The sequence below is a fragment of the Neolamprologus multifasciatus genome, chromosome 15, assembly GCF_963576455.1.
Source record: "Neolamprologus multifasciatus chromosome 15, fNeoMul1.2, whole genome shotgun sequence".
Taxonomy (NCBI): Eukaryota; Metazoa; Chordata; class Actinopteri; order Cichliformes; family Cichlidae; genus Neolamprologus; species Neolamprologus multifasciatus.
Genome location: NC_140453.1, coordinates 14530295 through 14551069, shown reverse-complemented (window position 1 = coordinate 14551069; position 20775 = coordinate 14530295). Strand labels below are relative to the sequence as shown.

At 39.9% G+C, this 20775-nt stretch overlaps 1 protein-coding gene across 1 annotated transcript in view; it reads right to left on the bottom strand.

Moving 5' to 3' along the window:
* The window catches only part of ezrb (ezrin b), a 31288-nt gene that overhangs the window by 3646 nt on the left and 6867 nt on the right, over window positions 1-20775 (bottom strand). The window contains exons 3-13 of the mRNA XM_085132597.1: window positions 20513-20596; window positions 14621-14716; window positions 12480-12754; window positions 11682-11765; window positions 11428-11574; window positions 6442-6538; window positions 5810-5973; window positions 3584-3714; window positions 2722-2882; window positions 1008-1100; window positions 612-848 (exon numbers count right to left, since the gene is read on the bottom strand). Of these exons, the coding sequence (XP_084988723.1) occupies window positions 612-848; window positions 1008-1100; window positions 2722-2882; window positions 3584-3714; window positions 5810-5973; window positions 6442-6538; window positions 11428-11574; window positions 11682-11765; window positions 12480-12754; window positions 14621-14716; window positions 20513-20596 (1569 nt within the window). The remainder of the gene's footprint in view (window positions 1-611; window positions 849-1007; window positions 1101-2721; window positions 2883-3583; window positions 3715-5809; window positions 5974-6441; window positions 6539-11427; window positions 11575-11681; window positions 11766-12479; window positions 12755-14620; window positions 14717-20512; window positions 20597-20775) is intronic.

Genomic DNA, 20775 nt, shown 5'->3' with positions numbered 1-20775 from the left:
GCCTAGTATACTTATAGTCTAGTATAGATAATTGAGCCAGAGCTCAACAGCTTTGGTTCTACATGAAGGTCAAAAGAGAAGTGAGAACAGGATGAATGCGGTGCAGAAACTTGTAATCTTTCAAGTTTAACTGAAACTACAGCTGTGAACTCGCTTTTACAGAATGTAGTGCTATTCTAGTCTTATGGACTGCAAAAATTGCTTTGGTGTTAATAGTGTTTAAGTTAGATCAAGGCTTCAATGAGAACTCTGATGCATTCAATACCACCAGGCCCTTCTGTGCTTTCACAGCCAAACTGTTTGTTCAAGTTAAACTCTTCTCTGTCTAGACTTGTTTCAAGCTGTCAGCTAATTCGGACTAAGATTACCTGAGGAGGAAGTTCTATTTCTAAATCTGTCTGTACAGATCTTCTACCCTAATGTTGGGTAACACAGTAACAGATAAGCATGAAAGCAGGTAATTCTTCCTGATTATTTAACTGAATTGCAGGAACCACACACGCAGCACTGTTTTTCTCTTCTATTCTTAACACAGCTGATAACCTCAGATAAAGGTGTTAGTGTGCCATCACTCTCGCCAATGACTGACTCTGTGAGGTGATAGTTTTCACCTTCAGCTGTTTCTGGACGCGCTCGTTCTTCTCGGCCTCAGTCAGGCGGTCCTCCTCTTTGCGGTGGTCGTTGATGCCTTCCACGTGCAGGTCGGCGCTGTGCATGCTGGTGTTGTCGTCACTGTTGTCGTCCATGAGGTGGTCGTACATGGGAGGAGGTGGTGGCGGCAGAGGCGTCGTCATCACATTGTGCAGCTCCTCCTTGGTTTTAATCAGATCGTCCTGGGCCTCACGGGCCTGGTGATGACAGAGAAGGTCAGTCAGCTCAAAATCAACGCTATAGAATTTCTAACTACAAATAGAAGGTCTGCAATAATTTAATTCAGTCCTTGTTTCAGACAGAAACAGCTGAGTGAGCCTGAGTAAACGGCACTGTGGTCACATTAAAGCTCTCACCCTGAGCTGCCATGAGTTGGCCTCCTCCTCCTTGCGTTTCTTAGCCTCCTCGAGCAGGCTGATCTTTGCTGTGTGCTCTGCCAGCTCAGCAGCCTAACACACACACACACACACACACACACACACACACACACACAAAAAAGAAAACAAGAAATAAGAGAAACATATTATTTTATACAGAAGGGCAAATAAAGACTCTTGTAGCATCCAGAAAAAATACATCTCATTTTGTTCATGTCTGTTGTCTTATGCTACCACTATACTACTTCTATGTCTACACTTCAAGAGACTAAAACCTTCTCCTTCTAATGAGAAACTAACCTAACAGACCACAATTGTTTCAAAGCATTTCAAAGAGTTTCCAGAAATAAATATAGGCAGCTTGATTTATTATAAGTGTCATATTAAATGACCTTTTTTCCCTGTTATGTTTTTACTTCTCCTCCCAAAAATAAAGAAACTTTTAAAAATTTTATTGTAAGAATTTAATTTTAATGTTAGTTTAAACCTTCCTTTGATCTTTCACTTGTTTGATATTTTTAGCTTTAAGCCTCAGTATGCATTAAAAAATATAATAATATATATATATATATATATATATATATATATATATATATATATATATATATATATATTTAAAAATTCTAAAGAGTCACAAAGAAAACAGGTAGATTTAAAACTACATTTGATTACTAATTCAGAAAATATGATTGGAAACCAGTGTAAAAACTGTAATAGTTCATTTTTGGATTATTGCAAACTGCCGGCATCATTAAAAAAAGAAATAAAGAAACAGGAAGCAGCTGTCAGGAGGCATCTTAATTAAACCTAACCAGACCGTGTAGCCTCTCTGGGTGTTGTGGTACATTCCTTCTCACAACTACAACAATGCCAACGGCTTGTCTTTCACCACACTGAAGTATACCCTGCTCAGCATTAAACGCCACACCTTCTCTAGCTGTTCAGTGGGTGTAGGCTGCCTCCAGCAAGCCATGAAATTATGTGAAAGGTGCTCAACTGGAAAATGAAGTTAGTGAAAACACTATCATTAATGAGATACGTGGGTTCAAACAAGTTCGTATCAATGCTCTCACACGTCTTCTGTGAGCGGAAGCTGCACATGGACTTAATCCATTACAAATGTCTTAATAGGGTTTAAGTAAAGAGGGCGTCACAGCAGGTGTCTAATAAAACTGTGTCTGGTGCCTGAATGTGGAGTAGGAACCACAGCTTTTCGTGTCAGGACAGTTGAACTGAAGCACAGTCTTGCAGGTGGTTCTGAGGGGCTGTTAGTCTGAGGGGCAGCGGTGTGGACCAGCTAGACACTACAAAATGCTTTTGTCTGGAGCAACAGTAGCCAGTCATCAGTACATGCCTGATAATAACCTGGACAAACAGCTGAGATCTCGGCAATAAAAGTGTGTGTGATAAATCTGTTTTTTCACTGTCACCATAATCTTACAATGAAATAAGCAATTTTAGCCTCCTTCCTTCTCCTGCTCAGGCAGCTTTTTTCTGATTGGTTGCTTTTCCTGGTGTCAGACCTGTGTCTCTGAGATGACCATATAAGAAAGATCCCTTTTCTTTGATGTCACACATAGCCTCAATATTAAAAATGGTGCACATGCTTATCATGAGCATCCACCTATGTAACAGTATTGAAATGAGAGGAAAATAAAGGAAAAATCACAAAAGACTGATTTAAAACACTGACCAGCTGCTCCTGACTCTTCTTCTGTTGCTCAGAGTGGCGGGCCAGCTCCTCTTTAGCCAGCAGGGCAGCCTGACGCTCTGCCTCCAGACGAGCTGCCTCCTCCTCTGCTCTCCTGCGCTCCTGCTCCAGCATCATGGCTCTCTGCAGCTGGTCTTGCAAATCTAACATGCAAAAAGAGGGGGAAAGAAAATATAATATGACACAAATACTTTATTTAAACGTGTAGATATTTATGTTCATATGTTGTTGTTTTTTTCATTATCTTATAAGATAACAGAGCAGCAGTATATATCTGTATATTTGTTACTATTAACTGAGACCACCACCTTACAGCAGTCTCTTAATAAGGAAGTTCAATAAAAAGTAAACCTGTCAGATGTCAAACATGTTTCCTGAATACCAACAAAGCTCTGCACCATGACTGCGTGAACGCTTTCTTATTTATAATGCACCGGATGTTTGATCAGCTGGAATTTAAATCATTTAATAACAAACACTGGAAATCAGAGCTAATTTACAACCAGACTGCTTCCGTAAGTCAATCAAATTGTTTTGTCTTTTGTTTATGACAAAACTGCAGAGAGTCCATTCCAAGACGTAGTTTTTGTTCCTCTGTTTTGAATACAGAGCCATATGTAATCAAAAAGACAATGACTACTAATAACTGTGCTTCATTCCGTGCTGCTTTTAGTGTTATTTTGCGGGCAGCGGGTTGCCTTTGATTAATCATTTAATTTACACAACAAGTAAACTGAATGCATATCCTAATAACCTATTGTTACCTACCTGCATAACAACACGTACACACATATTCCAAATATTTTCACGTACACACTCAGACACATCTTTCCCCTCGCCTCACCTTTCTCTGCCTTCTTGGTCTTCTCCTCAAACTGGTAGAGCCTCATCATCAGGTCCTGCTTCTCTTGCTCCATCTGCTCCTTCTCTTTCTCAATGGCCTCTCTCTTCTTCTTCTCATTCTCCAGCTGGGCTCTGCAGATAACAGAAAGGAGCCGTGAGGACACAAACAGAACTGATATAGTTGATACATGGTTACTGCAAAAGGCACACACACAAACGTGGCATTTGGTGCATGTTTGCAAAAACTGCTCTATAAGAGCTGGTGAAAACAACAAGACATTTAAATATAATTTTTTTCACGCAGTCATATTATACAGGTGAAGTCTTGTGATTTTAAGTTGCATGACACTCACAAAGACTTGGCAAACTGAATGACTTCAGGGTTTATAAGAGCTATAAAAAGCTGGCATGAAATCAGCTGATAGGAGGATGTGAGCAGAGCCCTCAGTAACCAAGAATTTTACTCACAGCAATGAAATTATTGGCTTCAGTTAATTTTTTAACTAATTGTTTGTCCACTAAATGTCCAAATAATTCATTAGTAACTTAGCAATTAACTTTTATATACTAGGTTATGATTAATTAATTATGATTCATTCTTAAGCACCATTTTAGTCTCTTACAAACTCTTGGAATCCACTATAATTTTAAAATACTCCACAGCCGGACTTTGTTTGTCTCTCAGAAAACTTTATGTCAATCTGCCTTAATCTAAAAAACTGAACAGTTCATTTTCTCAAATTTGGGATGAGTTATTCATCTCTCGCTTCCCTATTCTTAGTTAAACTTCATTTGACTCTCTTCACATCCTGATCATGTCTCCTCTTGCTGCAGAAAAAAACCTGATATCTCTCTGGGTTTGTTAATGTTTAAACGGGACATGAAATGCTACACACATCAAAGCTAATATACATAATTGATCACTGCTCTCAAAAACTGGCATAGATGTAACACTGTCTGTGAAGCTGGATTTAAGAAATAAGTGCTTAAAGTTTAACGCCATTTTCTTTTAGCGTGACGTCGTGTGGTTGGCTGGTTGCAATAGACTTACATTAGTTATTGTTAGCTAACTAGCGATAGAATCAATAATTCCGAGGAAAATAACGACACTAAAACTAGGGGATCGCAGTTGTGTTGCCCTAAATAGAACAATAAGTTCTATGTTAAGAAACTGAGCCAATAGTGTCAATTTCCACTGTCTGTCTCTTTAGCAGTAATTGGCTGCTCGCTGTTTGACTAGCTGCACTCAAACAGGAAAATCCAGCTGTTAGCTATAATATTTGGGTTTGTAAAGCACTTTATAAATGAGTACTTAGTAAGGTAGTTAGTTTTAGTGTCATTATTTTCAACTGAGTTATTGATTCTGTCACTAAATAGACTTACATTAGTTTATGTTAGCTACTACCGCAACCAACCAACCACATGACATCACGCTCCGCACAGACAGATGGCGCTAAACATGGTTTTAAAACTTTAAGCATTTATTTCTTAAATTCAGTTTCACAGACAGTGTTACATCTATGTCAGTTTTTGAGAGCAGGGATAACTGAATTAAGTTAGCCTTTGTGTAGCGTTTCACGTCCCTTTTAAATAAAGTTTCTTGAGGGACTCATCGCAAACCATCTTGTAATTATGTTTGAACACCAGTCAACCTGATTACTGGACAGACTGCGGGCTACTATGCGCGAGCCTGAACTGGTGATCTGATGGCTCTCTCTCTGGTATTCACTGTTGTTGTCTGTTCATGGTTGTCTGTGTTTGAACAGCTGTGTGGGACAGACAGTGAGCTGACAGCTGCTGTTGAGATCAGGGTCAACATCCATTCAGTTTCAGCTCAGTCAACACAGGAAGTACATTTCCTACACTTCACCTTTTTTGTAGTTATTATATCAAACCTCTAATATTTTCTGTGCACCCTTTTCTTTCCTCCCTGACCTCTAAATAAAAATCAATCAAGTTACTATGAAAATAATAACTGATAAGGGGTTTTAGTAGCAGCTGCAGCAATGACGTGTTCTAATGTTGTAATTGATTGCTCATTGCTCATTTTATTCACAGCTGACTCAGTGAAAACACATCAGCTCTTATCAAAATCTCAGTGAATGGCACGAGGGTAAAACCATAATAGTCTAGAAGGTTTATGTTCTTACTTAAGACAACAGTCACACAATAATTTTTAAGAGTGAAACTACTTCTTAAATGACACTCATTTCCACAATCTGCGTACCTCTCCATCTGCTTCTGGTGTTTCTCCTCTTTGGCCTGGGCCTTCATCTGCTGCACCTCAATTGTGTCGGGTTTACGGCGACGCATGTACAGCTCGTGGTTGCCCATGCACAGGTGCAGGATGCGCTTGTTTATGCGCAATCTCGGGGCGTAAAACACAAAGTCCTGAATTTGGGAAAAGAATTAAACAATAAGAACGATAAGGAGAAAACAGAACAGACACTGGGCTGAATAATGAATACTGGTGCTAAAAAAAAACAACAACCTCCGCTCGTAGTAAAAGGCAGAGCAGCCTGAAGTGCACAGATAAGGTTTATACCACTTGCTTTTTTGTGTGTGTCTGCAGTCAATCACTAACAGCGCTGCCTAGAAAGCAGCTCTGGCTATTCTTTATGCTCGATTGTAATGAGAGATATGCCTAATGGTCTCCCCCTCCGCTGCAGAGAAACATGATGCCACAGGCAAAATGGAAGCAGCGAGCTTAAATACAGAAACACACTGTAACCCAATACGCCCTGAAAAGCCTGATATTAAAGACAAAGAATGCTTTAAGTAAGGGAAATTACATAGAAAAATAGGACCTTTGAAAGAAGAGGTGTGTGTGTGTGTGATTGCTTAGATGAGATTTCTCACCGGAGATTTCTTGTCAATAGGCTTGATGATGAATTTCTTATCATTGAAAGAAATGTTTCTGATTTCACTCCAGGGGAAGCCAATCTTAGGGGTCAGTCTGAAGGAGAAAGCACAAGAAAATAAATGTGAAATATATGGGATAATGTGGGTGTCCACTGGGACACAATAATAATCATTTTCTGATATAGTGTGACCTTCCTGCATGTTCCCACTGAGATCGATAACGGTGCCAATACAGTGTTTTAAACATAAAAACCTGAATTGTCTGCTAAGTACGAGTTCATTTTTCCACCAAAAATGTATTGTACATAATTAACCACAGCTTTCTTTTTTCACAATGTAAAAACTGATTGCTCTTGGTCTTCTTTTGTATGAACTGTTTTGTTATCTAGATGGCCTAAAAAAAAACATCAGTATTTACACCTCCGCCTCTTTAAAAAAATGGACTTGCACGGAGCATGGTGACGAAATAAAATACTACATCACACCCAGTTTTTATTGTCTTCATACTGGTTTCAGGTCTCGTCCTGAGGTTTTATTGCTGGTTTACACAGCACTGAAAGGTTTAGCACCTTCCTCCTTAGACAAGTGTCTCTTTCATTATGTTCCAAGCTCAAAATACTGACCTACAATGACAAAGATCTCAATAGACTTTTTAAGTAGCTTGAGTGCTTGCTCATAAAATTTATTTTATTACAATTTAAGTAATGTTTCCAGCACTTTCCTTGGAATAATGTGCATTCTTATCAGTTGTTATTAATACTTCAGCTCCAGCAGTTAGTAGATTAATAGACAAGTAATCAGCAACTGAGAAGCAAGTCATCGTTTCACTTTTCTCAAATTTATGCTAAAATCTCTAGTTATAGTTTTTCAAATGTAAAAAACTCACTTTTTATGTCACATTATTTTATTTTGGAAACAACCAAACTGAAGGCAGCTTGGAGTAAATTTGTGACTCTCAATTCTAGCCCCATTTATTATAAGAATACAGACAGTTTACATATCATAAAGCTATAGAAATACACTGAACAATCTCATTTGGACCACTTTTCATTCATTCTGAGTCAGAATAATCCTCTTAGCATGGATTTCAGTAACGAAGTAGGAGGAATGAATCTGGGGTGTGGCAGGCTACTTGTAGTGCCAGAAAAAAACCCTGAACGAATGCCTGTCTTTCGACACAATGGAAAGTCGCACTTTAAACATGAAGAGGCCGATAATGTGGTAATCTAAAAAAAAGCAGCCACACACCTGCCAACGAAACTATGAAACTATGAAACTATGAAACTATACTCCCTGAACTGGAATTTCGCTCCAGCTGACCCTGACACATGCCTGTGGAATTGAGAAAACAATGTGGAAGTTATCTGCTGAGTATTTCTATCACACTTCTGTGGTCTATAGAGGTGTGCTTTATCAATTCATTTTGGTAACACGGAACTCTTTGCTCAAAACTTGTTTTGATTTTTGCTTTGAAAAGGAGAAACCATGAATAAATGGATTTTACTACCAAGTCTCTCTTTTAACTAATTCACTAATGTATAAGAATTCAGGTGTAAGAAATATTAGCATTTGATTGCAATGGCTGCAAAAACCAAATGCATGAGTAATAAAAGGTGTGCTCCAGCTTCAGGTACTGCTGCAGTCTGTAAATGAAAATTTGTTGTAAAGTGACAGTAAAAGGTCAGATAATGAAAGCTGCACAAAGCTGAATAGATAACATACTCGGGATACTCTGAGACAGAGCTGCATGGGTGCAGCCGTCTTTGCTTCAAGCTGTACGCTGGTCCTACAAAAAGCTATGTCGTAGCTGTTTACTGGCACCAGGGGGCAGTGTCAAGAAAATGTGTGGAATAACTGGTCTGTGGGCTACTCTTGTTTGAGTTTCTGCTGTTATGTGTCCTTTTGCTGAGCTCTCATTGCGAAAGACTTTGCACCTCCGAGACTGAATCTCAGCTGGAAAAGGGTGCATGCCCACTCCGGATCAGAATGGAACTGAAAGGCAGACTGGTGTGGCATCTTGGTGATAGGGATACTGTATCGGAGAGAAGGCAAAGCTATAGATTTACAAGCTGGACGCAGTGACCAAAAGAATGATATTGGAGATAGAACAGGCAAAAAGGACCTTCCTTCAAAAGGAGTCTGGACTCAGTGTCAGAGATAAGGAGAGGAGATCAGTCATTCAATAGGGACTCTGAGTAGAGCCACTAAAATAAGTGGTTCAGGCATTTGACAAAGACCTCTCCTGGGTGCAATGTTTCAGGCATGTCCTACTGGAATGAGTCACTGTGGCAGACCCAGGACACAATCAAGAGTTTGTGTCTATAAGTTGGCTTGGAAACACCTTGGTGTCCCCATGGAAGAGCTGAAGGAGGTGGCCAAGAAAAGAGATGACTGGGCGTCTCTGAGTGGACTGCTGTCCCCACGAGCCGGCCAAGTAGCAGAAAACAGATGATGGCTATTAAAAACAATGAAAACTGTCAACTGCAGCTGCTGTTTATGTCTTTCATGCTGCTTTTTGGAGCTTTTTTTTTTCTCTTTCAGATTAACAATATTTCCTCTTTATGGTTCCCCTGTCCGCTTATGCAAATTTAAAATTCCAACCTACATCAAAATCCCCTGCACACAAGTGCATCTGTACAGGTTGCATACCCAAAATCATTCACTCTATGTAGTAAAATGCCTCCACAAACAGACACAATTCTCCTTGAGACACCAGACTCATTCTGCTGATAATATCATTTATTATTTGCTGACTTTAGTAGCTAGCAGAACTAACTTACATCTGAATGTGCCACCAATTAATTTAAGAACCGTCTCATTATGTTTAGGCCCAACTGGTAACCAGTTTTTAGGCCTGGGGATTGCAACAATGATGGACAGGAGTCACAAATCATCACTTTCACCGACTGACAAAGAAGTCTAAACTAAAGCTTAAATGAGTGACTAATTAAGAAACAACCGTGTGGTTGTTACTCTTTTAAAATATGCATCAGTAATCTACCGAAAATCCCAATATTGGTCAGGCTCTACAACAAAAAAATGTATTAAAGTAACTTGTATCGATATAAAAAATATATATAAATAACTGTTTCAGGTCCAGTGTGTCATTCAAGCTTGGACTATTCAGTGCTACACAGTTAAGGCCAATTAAGAATCTATTTATTACACCCGTTTAACTCCTAAATGCTAAAAAGTGAATTTAGTGTGTGAGGCTGCACTTGCCTGCTAAAGACAAAGCTTTGGCTGAAAAAAAGCAAAAACTGCCCTTTAAAAATGAGCTACAGCAGCAGGAGCAGAAGGAGTTAATCCAGCTCCAGCCTGGGTGAAACCTTGGCTGCACTGTTGCATTGTGGGCCGGCTGCCCTCATTGGAGAGACAGTGTTGTAGGTTTGCTTCGCATTCTTAAGTGCTGCACAGCTTGAAAAACCAGTCGGCGTAGCCATGGTTACAGCAGAGGGCACCATGGAGGAGAGGCATTTTTATGCTGATCCCAGCGAGCGCACAAAGAGACACTCACACAAGACCTGGTCTGATTCCTAACAATATATTTGCTCTCTTCTTGGAGGTTTCATACCTCAAGCTGTTAAATTAGACTTAAAGTGAAATGAAGCGCAGGAATGACTCAAACACAATGGCAGTAAGGGTAATTAATTCATTTAGATTTGAGAAGACAATAAACCAAGCTTGTAAATGTTCAGTTAGAGGCCTGATGAGGGAGCTGAGATGCCAAGCTTTCTCTTTAAAACGTCACCATTGTGCTGTGCTCATTTGTTCCACAGACATAGCAGACCCCACTGCATGGCAGGAAAGTAGACAAACTTAATACGTGAAGAACGACAATCGAAGCCAAAGCTGGCAGCTTTTCCAAGCACGGGGTCAGTGACTGAAATGCAAGTCATCTGGGATGGAGTGCCCCTTTAACACAGTGTACTTCACTCCAGTAACCACACACAGGAGGCCACAGGGGATCTCAGAAGTCATTTCACCAAACCAGACGGTGATTATCTCCCAAAGTGTCTTGGCCTACAAACAAAGTGGAAAATCACAAGCAATGCCAGAAAGCAATGTGGAAACACCCAATCACCAGTGTGAGTTGGATCTCTCAAAAAGTAGGTCTGCCTTCAAGCACAGCACCACAAACTGATCAAAGGATAGAAAAAATACAAACATTTACTTTGTTTTATTTGTTTGTTTTTAACAGAAAAAATGGTTAGAGATTAACTGTGCACTTTAGCCTGGTTAAGCAAGTTTATATCAGTGTTACCAAAGGTGAGAACGAGAACTGAATCAGATGGAATGAAAGGCGAGGCAAAATGTCTGCAGCTTTTGTATATCATCTGCATGTTTAAATGGCCCAAAAATGCGTCAGGAGATTTTTTTACCATTCAGAATTATGTAGAGCATGAAGTGAACCTCTACAACCAACTGATAACCTTTATCTCTAAAAGAGATTAGGTCACAGTCACCTGAGGCAGTCAAAAAATAAGTACTAAAGTCATGAAACCACATTATGTGCCAACTTGTGGTCCAAAACCCCAAAGAACTCCAAATAAGAACCTATTATTTGACCTGCACAGCAGACTTTTGACTCAAAGTAAACTGCTGATTTTAAATTTATAACTGTCTGTATCTCCCGTGTCTTCATTGTTATTCTTGTCATACTGCCTGCTGTAGAACAGGAACAGTGATTAAGCACAGACATGAACCTGGCTCAGCCAGTTTAGTTGTGCAAATGGTAAATGGACTGGTTCTTATGCACCACTTTTCAACTCTACTTGAGCGCTCAAAGCGCTTTATACAGCATGTCTTAAGCCCTTTTTCTAAACTTAACACTCACACCACAGATTGATAGTGATGGTTCAATCTGATTAGTAGATGGCCTGGTCTACCTCCTGAGCCACAGCCACCCCAGGGCCACAGCTACTCCAACAACAAGAAGAGACACCAACACCGAGGCCATGTACTTGAAGGAGCTGCGCTTACTTGTCATCCTTCTCATAAATATTGAGTCCCAAGGCGTCCACTCCCAGACGCAGCTCTGTTCCCTTCTTATTCTTGATGTCGAAGTAGTTGACTCCGTACATTTCAAGGTCCTGGGCGATCTTCAGGTACTCCAGCATAGCATCCTCCCTGCAAGAACAGGCAAAGATCAGGACATGAAAACCACAATTCCTTTTAGTAATGCAGGATTACACAAAAATAATTCTTAACAGAACTGCAGAAAAGCAGTAACTCACTTCAGCATCCCATGGTGCTCCTCGTGCCACACCTGGATCCTCTCCTCCCACTGATCTTTGGATAACTTGTGCTGTTCCATGACTCTGTAGACAGAAACAGAGAAATGTAGAAATATGCTATTTTCATGCAGTTTCTGTGGTATAAAGTGGAACTATATGCTATGGGATAGCATAACATGGCAACCCTCTGGCTGATCTGGGAATTTTGTTCTCTTATCCTGCATCAAAGTTATAGTAAAAAGCACAAAATGCTGTTGAATTACTTTGGACTTCACGCTCCATCCTAATGCATATATGTTCATGTCTGTGTGGTTGGAGGGACTTAGAGCTGCAGTCGTGTTTTTTTTTGTTGTTGTAGATTTCTAGAAGAATTTCAAATTTCTTGCTTAGGTTCAGTACAAGGCAGCACGTTGTTGTTTAGTTTTGCAACAATCTCTACACCTTTGGGACAGACACATAAAGCATTACGCCCAGACATTTAAAGTGCCAATCCCTGACATACCCACTCACATTTAAAATCCAAGAGCCAATCTAAACAGATTACATGCATAATTTGCTCTTGACTCATTGTTAATTAGAAACAATGTTTCCTCAATAAAATCCATCTCCTCTTTTGTTTCTTTGGGTGGAGACACTATGATTTTCTTTGGAGCTGGTTCAACCAGTGCTGCTGATTTTAAGCATGCTACTTCCTTTTTTCGAAGACATTTTCCCCATTAAAAGCAAAAAAGGACAATCAAGTGATTTAGATTAATAAGTCTGCAAGTCTCAATTAGTGGCTCTGAGCTCACATCTCACCTGTGTGGCAGTAGGCGCTCAGACACCAGGTACCCAGGCCGGTGGAGATCCTTATCGTAGTCTCCAAACTTGGCCTGAACAGAGTAGGAGGCCAGCAGCACGGCTGTCTCTGGTGGGCAGTAGACCTCGTCGCTCAGGATGCTCTCCTTCACCTGCAGAAAGAAGAGCTTCTGGGTGATCTCCTGGATCAGCTCCTCAGAAACGTCCTCAGGGAAGAACTTGCCACGAAACTTGAACTGCAGGGGGTTCTCCTTCTTCACATCCTGAGATGACACCTGGGGAGAAATTATACAATAAACATACTCACTTACTGCCTTGATAAGTTGGTTAAATAAGAGGCTGATATCTTATCTAAGCAACTGCTATCTCAAAGTATTCCAAGTAATTTTATGGACAGGTTTTCATTTTCATTCAACTTTTCAAAATGATTGTCAAGCTGTGACTTCAGTTTCAAATTGTAAAACTGGACTATATAAATGCCAGAACTGTCAGAGTGTAAATCAAGACTTTCTGTTGCAAGAATCATCCTGTGAATCATGACGCTATAAAAGCATGTTTTAATAATAATAATAATAATAATAATGGATTGGATTTATATAGCGCTTTTCAAGGCACCCAAAGCGCTTTACAATGCCCTTGGGTATTGGGTATTAAAAACAGTTTCTCTAACAAATTTACTATTATTGGCTACAAAACAATCACAATCAGTGGTATAAATAATGGATTTGATCCACACTTTAAACCGTATGAAACCCATTGCACTGTAATGACCTTAAAAGGGGGATCTGCCCTTTCATTTAGTCGAAATAAACTTTATTAACTCCCAGCTACAGTGTGTGTTTACACAATACACCTCTTCCTCTCATTTCAAAACAGGAACCGGGCAGTCTTGGTGAAGAGAATGGGACCAGGAATATTCCAGTTTGATCATTGCATTGTGCTGATGAGCTGCACTGTCAGCAGACAGTGTACAGTTTGCTGCTGCTGACTGAGGCAAGTATAACTCTCTCTTTCTCTCTCTCTCTTTCCCTCTCTCTTCGAAATTTTTTTTATAAATTGACAGGACAGATTAGCATCGTTTCTGGCATTTGTTTCATTCAGAAAGGTATTACTCATAACCTTTCTTTTCAAATCTATTAGACATAAACAAGATCGGTGTACTGAACATTATTTTTAAACTCTGAGCTTAACCCTCCTCATGGGAGCCAAAAGAGGCTGGTGTACATTTCAAAAATTATCCCACACATTTTTCTTTCATGTAAAAACATGGTGCCTCCCTCCTTGCTTCAGTTTGAGATTCAGAAGTAGCACCCAACTAGTGGTTCAAATTTGGAATCCATCAATTATCGTCAGATCAGATTATTAGGACAGGATCAGCTGCAGAGTTGAACATGTGGACTATGGACATATGACTTTATCACCTGGCTGATTTTCTTTAGGCTGCTCCCTTATTCACAAGCTTTACGTTTGATTTGGCAGATTTTTTTTCATTTTAAAAACCTAATGCCCTCTTGACGCAACCCCAAAAAGGATCTAGGTCCCCCCACGGAATCGAACCAGGGATCTTTTGTTTGTCAGGCAAATGTGTGCTTTTCACAAGACTGTTTTTGTCCGTTTGATAATGCAGATCAACACTGAGCCGAGGCCAGGTAAAGTGTGTTTACTCAGGGAAAGAGAGGAACATAACAGAGGCAGCTATGGTTCACAAAGAGTTCATACTCTTTGTCAAATAATCCACCTCCAGCTGATAACATGTAGCCCTGACCCCCTCCACCCCTTCCACCCTCCTTAGCCACCGCAGCACACAGAAACCAGGTGCCATGTCATATTACACATATAGCAATATAGCAGCTACTGACTGAATGAAAGGCAAACAAGAGACCTTTGAATACATCGCCCCCTCAGAACAATGCATTCTTTCTCTATTACTCCATACTAATCAAAAGGGAAGGGTGTTAAGGAGCCAAGCAGACATGACATACACGCACAGTATGCAGGAATCAGGTACCATGTAATGAAAAGGAAAGTGCCCATCAAAGTATAAATAAGACACAGGTTTGGCATTATCAATAATAATAATCATTCACAATTAAGTATCAATACACACACACAAAAAAACATATTTTAAACCTGGGTTTTACCTTTTTGTCCAGTTTTAGCCAAGTGCTGTAACCTTTGCCGTCCACATACTGAAGCCCGAAGTACCAAATTTCACGCAAGCCAATGGTTTTTACCACCTGCACAGAGAAACAGAAAGCACTCAGATTTAGCAGAGCTACAACAGCTATTCCTTTTATCGCCTAACGCACTACAACAGAAATCTTTTTGTAGCTTAATAACATTTTTATTAACTGGATGTGACACAAAGTTTTTCATTTTCAGAAAAATACAAAGATCGTGGCCTTCATGCCTTGTAATTTTCCACATAATCACACTAACTTGTAATTTTTCTCCTCTCACAATGACGAGTTGTGAAAAGGCCTTTGAAGGATTTTCAACCTTCGGCAAAGTCTATACAATCTAACCTTAAGATGACATACTCAGGTACCACAGTAATCTGGTGGACAGCCCTCATAGTATTACACATTCTCAGGCTTTAGTTAATGCAGTTAGACACTGCCAGGACAAACAAAGGTACGCTCTTAAATGCTACATGTTTGATCCCTCTGGCCACATAAGATCCTGGGCATGAACCACTGTAAAACCATTCACTGTATTCTCACTGGTCTCTGAGGATCCCTGAGGGACATTTTCTTTTAAATCACAAAAAACACAGTTAAGACAATAAGTAAATCGCCACAATAATAACTGGAAAATATCATTTTTAAGGATCATTCAATATTAATAAGTAATCATGCAGCAAAACAAGACTCTTTTGATTAAATGCAACACTTAGCTAAATCCACAATGTTTTTCTCTTCTTGATAGATATCAACAAGTCCCTGAATGAAAGAAGACTGGCTTTGTTTTAGACCTTTAGATGGACTGTATTTAGTGCAGCAGCAACAAGACAAGAGCCTGGAATAAGAGAGCAAGAGCACTTCAGCCTGCATCTCACCTGTAGTGAAACTCATAAGGCTTGAGAAAACAATCGGTCCTTTCATGGTGCTTTTAGATCTGGAGTCCACAGACTGAGAGGGAGAGATACCAGAAGGAACAGCGACACATATACCTAAATGAGCTTCTGTTTCACATTCAGTTGAAGAAATCCCTGATACCACTTTGTCGTTGAAGTAATCCGTATAAGCTTACCAACAACATTGTGGTTTGCCTAAAAAAATAAACTAGCTTCCAAAATATGCTGTACAAGTTACAGACACCTGCTGACAAAGGATTTTGAAAATAATACAGTTCATTAGAGGTGGATTAAATCTGAACCTGGGGACACGGTTTAGTGGACTGACTTCGCAGCAGGGTGATTTGGCAGGTTGCCTCGACTTTAATGGGTTGCTGCTAGTTTACCTCAATATCCGTCAAGAGCTCTGAAACCCGAGTGTAGCACATATTCCCTCCGAGTAAAACATTCCAGTTAGAAACTTAGCTTCAAGGTTTTTGGAAATTCAATTTAAGCCTTTTGATTACATTTTTAACATTAAACAAAATCCTATATGGTCACAATACCTTACTGTTAAAACTATAAAGTAAAACCAGTAAGACAGATATAGGGCTAAAGTGGTAGAAAATGAATTAATAGACTGAATCCTTTGACTATTTGTTTAAGTTTTAGCAATGGCTTAGACTAGTTCATTATGAGATAATGAGCTTCATCATCACTGTAACATTACATTACTGAAGTCCTGTATTGAAGTCTCTCAGTGTTTTAACTATCACTGTCTTGGTATTGGTGGAGTCAATCTGACAAACAAACCAAAGACACCACATGCTTATCACAACAGTGGCCCACCCTAAAGCACACCCTGCTTTACTGCACTTTTTGACTCCGATGGGATCATCATTCACAAAAACAATCATTGGATTATATTTACTGAAACTAACAACTGAGACCACAAACTCACAAGGAAAGTGTTTACTGAAGTTAATCATCAACTGAGTTAAAGGGTAGCTTTTCATAGACTTTAATGTAGCTGGACTACTTTTTGCAACCAGTGGAGTCGCCCCCTGTGGGCCACTAGAGAGAATGCAGGTTTAAGGCAGGCACACCCAAACAAGAGGCCATTACTCTTCCTCACGTGCAGTGCACTGCAGAAAACAAGACACTTTCCCTAGTTCTCACTACTGCAAATACTCTGTGTGGTTTAAGGAATTGTCTGCCCTCACCTTGCTAGCACTAAAGTCTTATGAAATCTGCTTATATATTTGCTACTAGTTAGGCAGCACTAACTGAAAACTCTTTATTTTGCTAATGATCAGCCTGATTCTCATCCAGAATGACAATTTCTAATTTTCTTTCAGAGAATGTGTTACGTCCTACCTGCCAGACAGGATATTCACATAACTGAATTTTTACCCAGGAAGCTCTCTGTTAGCACTTTGTCAAGTTTATATCTTTAAGTTACACTGAAATAAAGCATCGTAAAGCAGGTGATCTGCAGTATGGGGCTAACACTGAATCCCAGCTTTAGTTACGAGGCTGTAATGTCTCCTAATGTTTCTGTCCGTAGCAAAAATGACAAAATGTTTCAGACTTTTAAATTAATGACTATTACCTTACATATGAGCCTTTTTCAGTGCTGAATCGAATGCCTTTTGGCTAACTTGTGGATGGTTTTACTAAAAAATTCTTGATGACATTAACCAGCATGAATAAGTTAATTTTCATACATAAAACCAAAGAGGCCAAAGAGGCAACCAGGACAGCTCTGCATTTTTCTGGCAATGATTAAGAAAAGAGGGGGAAAACACCTGTGAAATATTTAGCAGTCAGGTTAACGCTAAAAGCAATCAGACATTGAGTGAAAGTCTCTCCTACTGGTTTATGGGAGCTCAGGCCTTGTGGTAAAAGACAGGAATGCCACTGGCCTGAAAAAGCATTACTCACTGGATCCCCCAGGCAGACTAACCCAGAGTGTTCAAGTGACTGAGGCGGGGAAGGGAGAGGTTTCCCCCCAAACAAGGACCAACCACAATAAAGATGGAGTGTGCCCTGAGGTGGGAGTGCCGGTTCGAGGCAAATGACAATGACCATGACCAAGGGAGTGTTGAGAAGCTAGAGTTGCTCATTTTAATAACTAAGAATAGCTCTACCATAACACAACCACAAACATCCCACATTGGAACATGTTACCTCTCTTGACAAGGAACTCAGCAATGTTTTTGTATGAATCTTTGACATATGGTGTTGGGTGCCACATTGTTCTGCTGCCACCTGTCAGACATATTTCTTGGACTTGGATTCGGTTTAACACATTGCTGAACTGTTTAAAAACGTTGCCATGATTTCAGCTGCTTCACAGCAATTGTCCCTCCAGCTTTTAACTGATCCAAACCAGTTCTACAGAGCTGAAGCTGAAAATCTGTCGAAACCACACCAACGCAGGAGAAAGTATCTGGAGGCCGAACGTGGCCAGATTTAACTAACCACTGCTACTACTGTAAAATGCAGTGGCAGTGATTTTCCTAACTGTGGCTTAAGGCAAAACGAAAAGAAGCAGAAGTCACATGGAAGTGAAACCGTATGAGGGTGTGTAGGGGAGTGGCAGGCGTTTCTCCTTAACAGCAGCATGACAAGGACGAAGGCTATGATCAGCGCTGACCACACAGGCCACGCCAGGCCTCACATTCGCACTGGGAATGAGCTCACTGTTGTTACTCAGCATTTCCACAGAAGCTGCTGAACTCTATGAGGGTACTTCTGTTTTCTGTTGCCGACTGCTTTCAAGGCTTTCAAAAAATATATACTTTTTTTTTTTTTAAATCAGACACAAACAGACTTCAGGGCTAAGGAATTTCCAAAGTTACTGTCACACATTAAACCTGGAGGCACAGTGAACGGTTGCTCAAAGCTTTGGAGATAATTTCCCATGCTTGGAGTAGCAAATTGTATTGATGTATAAAAATAGAGCATTGTGAACTGTCTCTGGCACTCACAGAGAGAGAATGATTATCTGTGGCACACCCTACTTACAGCCATTGTAACAAGTAGGCGAATAAAGAGAGGTCAACATCAGGGTCTTTAGTTCATCTTTACTTCAACAAAACTAGTGACGATGCCTCTGCTATTTGAAAATTTGTTATGAACTGATCAGCTACATGCAAGTAATTCATACACCACTTTGCACGAGACATCAAACATGACCATTTTTGAATCTGGATGTTTTTGTTGTGATTTTTTAGGTCAATACTACACTTAACATGACTGCATTCAAATGTCTTTGAATAAAAAAAAAAAAAAAATCAATCCACAGTCGGCTTTACTTTGCTATTGAAAAACAAGTTAAACAGGAAGTGGCTAAAACAATACCTTCCCTCCCCCGGTGCTGTCGTAAAAGCCACAGAGGAGCTCATACTAATGACTCGTCATCTACATTTGGATCTTTGCTACAGAGTTTCACAATGGCCTCATAAGCAACAGGAAAGTGAAAATTAAAATGGTCTTCTTTAGTAAGGCAGGTGACCAGTAATAGCAACAAGAAACAAAGCCACATGCTATGATTACGTAATGTCATTCACCGTAGTGGGTAAAAATATCAAACTGACTTACATCAACACTCAACTCGCCCCTGATGGAAGACTACAGAAACATAAATCTGAGGTTAAATGCCAGCACAATTAAGCTGTAAGGCTTTGCAGAAGAATGAAGCAACCAGTAATAATTTACAGTCAGTGAAGACCACTGTTCACTAGACAGCTACAGTCACAACAGGTAAATGTTTACTTCACTGTGACCACACCTTTCACTCCGCACTGACACTGTGTAACCAGCCACACAGACTTCATTCACCACTTTAAGCCATAAACCATCAAGTTGATTGACATATTCATCAAGTTCCATGTTTGCTTCATCTTAAGCGTTATATTTAGCTGTTGTTCTTCATCACCGGAAACTTTTAATAACAGTCCCTGATGCTGAAAATGAGTCTTTAAGGAAAAAGATCCTGTAATCTGTTCTGTGCTGGACAGCTTTTCAAGCCCAGAAGTAATGACTGGAAAGTCACAACAGCCCAGTTTACTGGTGCAATAATACAGGTCACAGCAGTTTGAAAATTAATCTAAATGCAATTCTTTCTGGAAAGGAAACTTAAAAAAAATTCTTGATTTGACAAATATTTTGATTTATAATGTGCATTAACTTAAGTAAAGACTGAACATTGTGAATTGAGTAAGTGCATGCACTGAAAAGGTTTAACATGTTGGTAATTAGTTGTTTTATTGCCAGCAGAGACGATCATTACAGTATGAACATTAAATGTTAGCTGAAGCCAGGAACTGCTGCATAAACACTGTAAGCAACAGGAAGCAGCTAGCAAAACTCAACAAAATCTCCCAAAAACACATATTTTAATTATTTTATTTATTTGGGTAAGGGACATGAGGCCTCAGGAGGAAGAATGGGAACAGTGAGATTTTGACACTCAGTATGCAAGCACTTAGTCCTCAGTCACACAGACTTAGAGACCAGTCAGTGACCCCTGGCAACCTTCAATCACTGGGGGGGGGGGGGGAGAGTGGTCACTAACAGATTGCCACGGTCACCTGTACTTACCTGTGTCATAATTTGTGTAAGATAATTTTCCTCCATCCCACTCCCCTTATATCCTCTTCTGTCACAACTCAGCGTGTCCTCCTTCAATACATACATAAACCTCCTCTGCAGTCCTCCTCTTTCTTCCTGCCTAGCAGCTCCTTACTTAGCATCTTTGTCCAGTATATCCACTATCTTTTCTCAGCCTGATTCCTAATTTTGTGCCAAACTATATTCACCACCTTGGCTAAAAGATTCAAAGACTTTATATCAAAATAAATCCCAAATTGTTAACTTTTCCACATAATAATGTTTCCAAAGTCTTTAAAATAGAGTTTTAAAAGGCCAACACTGATGCCACAGTCAAGTACAGAGGTGATATGCACTTTACCTGGTCAAACAGCTGCTTGCCGGTGGTGCTGGGCTGGATGGCAAATTCCAGCTCAGCGTCCATGGTGGTGACGCGAACATTGACCTGCAGAAAAACATGAGAAAAAAAGCACGAGTTCAAATGCTGACCCAGAGACACAGAGGGGTGCTTATAGGTTAAAAAAAAACAAGGTAAATCATACTAAACTGCTGCAGAGCATAGCTGCAATGTGTGTGTGTCAGTGTGAGTTTGGTGAGGGGGGTGTATTTGCAGAGTAAACAGAA